Genomic DNA, 6,658 nt, shown 5'->3' with positions numbered 1-6,658 from the left:
AAAAAAAAAAAAACAAAATACCAAAAAAAAAAAAAAAAAAAAAAAACAGCCATTTTTCTCTCACTAAGGATACTAATGATGGAGAACAAGCAGGAATAACGGGAAAAAGGGGGGTGGAAGAAAAGACAAGAGGGCAATTCAGTTAAGAAGAAAAAGAAAGCAAATCAGAATCAAGTTCCCTCTACTTCTAAGGGAGTAGCCAGCTGGGAATCTCCTGCCTGCCCCTACTTGCATGTCCTGTTCCTCTTTGTCTAATGAATTAACACGCTCTTGAAGTATATTTTCCTGTTTTTCAAAATTCTTGAGGAGAAGCATTTCTTGAAATAACGTGATATGGTGCAGGTCAGATAATTTCATCTGAGTATCTAGTTTCAGTTTTTGATGTCTCAGGAGACGGAGTTCTGCATCAAAAGTGACAATCAGTTCTTTAATCTGAGATAGAAAAAAGATTTGAGGATATGTTAGAAACTTTTTAAAAAATAAAAGTTACATATTTTTAAAACTATCAGTACTAATTTTTTTAAAAGCATTTTTTCATTATGTCATTATTACAGATGTGTGTGCATGTATGCATGTGTGTGTATAGTCATAGAAATTAATGGCATTAGACTTTCTTCAAATAATTTATTAAGTGAGAGGAATTCTGTAACTACAGTTCTTCCAGCTGTTTCTTCACCACTGATTAAGCCATCAATCAAGAATGTCCTCCTTACTGTACTGCAAGGACTACAAGCTCTTTATGGGTAGTGTTTACATCTGTCTCCTCTCTTCCCCCCAGTATCTCTACGTTGCCTTTCATACAGTAAGCACAAACAAAATTTTCCCCCAATTTCTTATTTTGAAAAATTCCAAAGCCACAGAATGGTAAATATTTTTACCTAGTTAAATATAATTATGGAGCCACAAGAAATCTATCTGTTCAATCTTATTGTTTTACAGATGAAGAAACTGAAGTCAAAAGTGATTTTCTTGAGATCAAAGCTAATTTATTACAGAGGTAGGATATAAACCTAAGTATCCCAAGTCCTGGTCCAGACCTTATTCCTGCTGTCCTAATGACTTTTAAGGTCTCATTTTTGCTCTGATTTTGGCACAGCTCTCTCTCAACTCATCCCAAAGGAGAAGAAGAGATCAAGAGAGAGCCCAAGGGCTAATTCTCCTGAGGAAACTAGTAGTTTCCTGGAAGAGACAAACCATGACATGTTTTTTATCAGGTGTGATACGGTGCCTCAGCTGTCAAGAGTCTGTAATGAGGGACAACCCAGCCTGGGGCTGAGAAAGAAGAAGAGATCTGTGGGTTTGAGACAATGAAATTGCTAGAGAACTTTAGAGAGCTAAAAAAAAAAAAAAAAAAAAAATCGCAGCAAGGAAAAGAAAAAAATTAAGCTTTTAAATAAGTATGGCTGTAGACTATGCGTTTGGGCTCCCCTCTAATACTTCTTTAACAAATTTGAATTATAACTAAATTTCTTTGGAGGCAAGACTATATTATCTTCAGTACAACACCATTTCAATCCGGGCCACAAAGTTCTCCAAGTTTGTCAGGGTTACACTTGTTTTATTCTCTCTAATCTCTGTTTGCCTGTAAGCTATATGAGGATAGAAAATATATCCTTCTTGAGTATTATTGTACCCCTACTACCTAGCTAGCACTGTCCCAACACACAGAATTCAATAAATATTTGTTAAATTAATAAAATAAATTAGTTACAATTAAATCAATCAAAACTTTTGACTGAATATTTACTATATGTCTGGCATTGTCCTGGACGATATGGTAGAATCAGAAGAAGTATATGTGGCTCCTCCCTCAAGAATTGTATAATGTAATTTGCAAGACAAAACTAACACGTGTGAAACAGAAAGAAAAATAAGTAAAACATGAGGTGCTGATTACAGGTTCAAGTGAAGTTTAGAAATAAGGAGAGAGTATGTAACGTGGGCGGAAGATACAGGTGAGGGTTTGGAACTGGGCTGCACTTTGAATGATGACTCAACTCTGGAAGGAAGTCGTGTCAATGCAGGTAGAAAGAAATAGCAAAAGGAAAAGCACAGATATAAAACTCACAATGGTGCGCGGGCCACAAAGTTCTCCAAGTTTGTCAGGGTTACACTTGTTTTATTCACTCTAATCTCTGTTTGCCTGTAAGCTATATGAGGATAGAAAATATATCCTTCTTGAGTATTATTGTACCCCTACTACCTAGCTAGCACTGTCCCAACACACAGAATTCAATAAATATTTGTTAAATTAATAAAATAAATTAGTTACAATTAAATCAATCAAAACTTTTGACTGAATATTTACTATATGTCTGGCATTGTCCTGGACGATATGGTAGAATCAGAAGTATATGTGGCTCCTCCCTCAAGAATTGTATAATGTAATTTGCAAGACAAAACTAACACGTGTGAAACAGAAAGAAAAATAAGTAAAACATGAGGTGCTGATTACAGGTTCAAGTGAAGTTTAGAAATAAGGAGAGAGTATGTAACGTGGGCGGAAGATACAGGTGAGGGTTTGGAACTGGGCTGCACTTTGAATGATGACTCAACTCTGGAAGGAAGTCGTGTCAATGCAGGTAGAAAGAAATAGCAAAAGGAAAAGCACAGATATAAAACTCACAATGGTGCGGGAAGGAAAGGGGAGCGGGGGAGAGGCAGGAACAGTGAGAAAACAGGACTGGATGAAGCAGAGATAATGGGTGAGGCATAAGGTTGGGAAGCTGTAGGAGGCACCATCACAGGGTGCAGTTGGAAAGACACACTGAAGAAGGGGACCGTATGGCTGGCAGCAGGGAGTTGTCTATCGGAGAAAGGCTCTTTTCCTTTCATAGTTAGAGCACACCCTGCACAACTGGCCCTAGTCTTGTCCTGATTTTCTTAGAAATAAAAGTAGTTGCCATTCCAGCTCCAGAACAATTTTGAGCCCAGTCATCACCATAAACACTCCCACTAGGGAAACAAATCACACATTAGAGAAAGAAGACGGTGTGAAAAGCAGAGGGTGCCCCCATTTCCCTGAAAGATTTTTATTATTTCTTCCACTTTCCCTTCACCATGACTTCAGTTAGATGCCAAGTAACTAAAACATGAGGTTGCCTTCATTCTTAGTCAGTTTCCAAAAAGAAAAAAGTTAAAAAGCTCCACAAATTTCTGGGCAGAGCACAGTGATTTTCAGAAGACCAAGGCTGGGGAGGAAGACAATGCATGAGTGAATGGTGAGCTGCTCAGGGCTTGGAGAAGGTTAATGGAGAGAAATTTAAATGCATAAATAAGAAACTAGATCTAATTTTTCCCCTGCTCTCCTCCCTTTCAGCTTTCAATATAAACAGCTTCATCCCTTACCCTGTTGGTCAAATATTGCTGCATGTACAAGTGTTTAATCTCGTCCCTCTTCATAATCTCCAGCTCCACCTCAGTTGGCTTTGCTTTTTCAAATTCCATAAACTTCGGAATATCTAGATTGTATGCTGATGCCTTTGATGATCTAGATAATGAATCTCGTGTGGTCAAATCCCCATCCTTTCCAGAAGAGAGTTTGAGGAATCCTCCAGCTGTGCCTCCAGACCCTGCTTGCTCCACTTGGGAGGACTTTTTATCCTTACTTTTCATCTGCTGCTGTTTAAAAGCCAGGAGAGTTTCCTCATCATACTGAAATCTCTTTTCTGGAACTTCTTCTGGGTGTATCTCAGGGATTTGGGGAAGGGGAGTGTGCTTAGATATTGGAAGAGCCGACTGAATGTTCTTCAGTTCTTGTACCAGACATTGTATTTCCTCAATAACAGCCACTTTTAGGTCTCGGAGAGAGAGGATGCACTTGTTCATGTGCTTTTTCTTTCCATGGACCTGAAAAACAGAAGAGGAAGAAAGCAAAATGACAACCCTTTCACAAAGGACAGTCTGAAATATGGTTTGCTCTTGTCCCTTGACTAGTAGGCCTAGCAAAAATTCAGGATAAAAATTGATATGATCACTCCTGTTCACCGCTAATTTATCCTTTTCTCTAGCTTTTAGGCTTTTTCCCACTAGTCCCTCCAACATGGAAGGCTAATCTGGATATGACCTGTGGTATCCCTTTGCTTTCCGTGATTTGTTCCCTTCAGCTGACTCATGTGGCTGAGTTTCCCTGTCCTCCTTCACCACTCCATGGAAGCCCTTTCTGAAGCCTTGTGCTCAGCTGAGTACTCTCCCCTGGGAGGGGAAGGCTATTAACTACCTTTCCCTGCTGGAACCTTTAGACTCACCTAGGGCTGCTCACCTATGGCTGAACTACAGATTAGCCTGTTTTCATTCTGTATTTCAGGCATACAATTACTGTTACTCCTATGTGTAGGCAAGCTCATGATCCTAGTTTCAGTATCGTGTCACACCAAGAGATTTCAGGATGCTTCCTTCCTACTCTATTTATCTAAGCCAAGCTGTGCCTCTGCCTCCAGGCACAGGTGCTATACATGCCCCTTGCTCCTTCATGACCAGCTCTCTCCCTGGTCTGTGTTTCTTAAATGCCCTTATCAGGGCCTAAGGGCACATGTAACCCTACCTCCTGTGTGCAGTTAGCCTACTAGATGGTCCAGAGGCCATTAAGAGTTACTTTGCATAAATATATAGCTTTTAAAAAAGATCAAAAGGCACTTCAATCTGTCTTATAAAACTTACCTGTATATTTACTATCTATGAAGCAAAAACACTGTAACAAGATAGAAGAGACATTTTGCATACTTGAGAATAAACCATTAAAGCATTAAACTAAAAAAAAAAAAAAACGTTAAAGCATTTAAACTGAAAATAAACGATTAAAGCATTTAAACTGAAAATAAACGATTAAAGCATTTAAACTCAAAAGCTAGCACTTTGGGTGAATAAGGAAGCACTTCTGAAGTGCCTAGAGGATTGAGGATAAGGCCTACAAGAACAATCTCAAACCACTATGTTAGCTATAAGGTCTACCTCTTTGAGGAGCCCTCTTTACATGTTAACTCTTTCTTTCCAGTTTTTCAAATACTATACAAACTTAAACATTGACCAGGGGACAGGGGAATATACAATAGACTTTTTTAAATGCTTAATACTTTTCAACGATTTTGAATTTGACCATGACAATAGTGACCATTTATTGATTTTGACCATTACATTAACCCCATGAGGTAGACTAGACATAACTTATTGTTGTTTATTGGCATTAATACTCTTTTTACAGTTGAGATAAGTGAGGCTTAGGGAGACTAGCATGGCTTAGCAAAGTTCACATTGCTATGAAGTGACAGAGATGGAAACAGAACGCTGGTCTCCTGACTTGTAGAATAAGGTGTTCTAGATTATTTTACACTGCCATTTTAATAAAGTAGATTTCAAAGTAATGTAATTAAGTTCAAGATGTCACACCTGCCCATCTTCTCTAACTGGACTATAAAATTTCAGTTTGGGTGACTGATAAATTATGGTGATAACATTTCTTTAGATGATGGATGGAACGTGATAGATTTAAAAGAATTATCTTAGATGAAGAGTTAGAAAAACAAGCCAAATGGTCACTAATAAAATGCCTAAAACGTCCATTTTGACCAACAAGATACAGTGATGCAGTTATAAGCCATAAAAATATATTTGTGGGTGATATGAATTGCCATGCCAAGATCCTTGTACTGCTGGCATATAGAATATCTTTGGCGAAACAGACAAACACATCCATTCCTCAGGACACTTCATTTCCATTTGTCAGAAAAATCATAAAATATTCAAATATACTATATCTGTGATAAGATTGACAGCCTCTCCAATATGATGCCTTAAAATGTGCAACCTGCACAACCATATTAGAGATCCAAGTACCAAATTCTTCTAGAAAGAGTAGCTCAGGTGCCTCCTAAGCCTCCAAGTGTGAAGTCACTTGTCAGTTCACATGGTGATTAAAGAATTAATATGGCAGGAAGAGGAAACTTTAATAAGAAAATGGGGATAGAAATCAGGATGATTTGGGCCGCCCCTGTGGTGCACTCAGGTGAGTGCAGCGTTGGGAGCGCAGCGACGCTCCCACCACGGGTTCGGATCCTATATAGGACTGGCTGGTGCACTCACTGGCTGAGAGCGGTGCAGGCGACACCAGGCCAAGGATTGCGATCCCCTTACCAGTCACGAAAAAGACAAAAAAAAAAAAAAGAAAGAAAGAAAGAAAGGATGATTGTAAGCAGTTTGGAAAAACACAGAGTCAGAAAGAAGTATATTAATTGGTTAATATTGAGTTACCTATAAAAGTTTAGAATTCCTGCAAAGAAAGGCTAAGCAAGGGCCTTTTTTCCTGAGTCCTTGGTGGTCCATGGCAGCCAAAAACTAAATTCAGTGGGAATTTGCTTGAACTTAAGAGGTTCGAAGTCCACAAAATATTGTGCTTTCACCCATGAAACTATTGTTGAGCCCTATAATTAATGTCAAAGCTGGTTTTGCCATATTAACTGACTAATGTGGGCAAATCTTTGGTCCTCTCTGGATCTCAGTTTCCTCATTTGTGAAAAGAGAACATTCTACATAATCATAAAAGTCTTTTCCAGTTCTTTTTTTAAAAACAAGGCCCAGGGCCAGCCTGGTGGCGCACTGCTACAGTGCGCCGCTTGGGAGCGCGGTGGCGCTCCCGCCAAGGGGTCGGCGCCCCCACACAGAC

The 6,658-nt window shown here is 39.0% G+C and overlaps 1 protein-coding gene across 1 annotated transcript in view; it reads right to left on the bottom strand.

Moving 5' to 3' along the window:
• CFAP44 (cilia and flagella associated protein 44) overlaps window positions 1–6,658 on the bottom strand; it is a 139,754-nt gene that overhangs the window by 41,215 nt on the left and 91,881 nt on the right. The window contains exons 27-28 of the mRNA XM_008574819.1: window positions 3,349–3,849; window positions 229–432 (exon numbers count right to left, since the gene is read on the bottom strand). Coding sequence (XP_008573041.1) covers window positions 229–432; window positions 3,349–3,849 — 705 coding nt within the window. The remainder of the gene's footprint in view (window positions 1–228; window positions 433–3,348; window positions 3,850–6,658) is intronic.

The sequence above is a fragment of the Galeopterus variegatus genome, unplaced genomic scaffold (assembly GCF_000696425.1).
Source record: "Galeopterus variegatus unplaced genomic scaffold, G_variegatus-3.0.2 Scaffold1110, whole genome shotgun sequence".
Lineage (NCBI taxonomy): Eukaryota > Metazoa > Chordata > Mammalia > Dermoptera > Cynocephalidae > Galeopterus > Galeopterus variegatus.
Note: the sequence above shows the minus strand (reverse complement) of the source record. Positions and strands in the feature narration are given on the sequence as shown.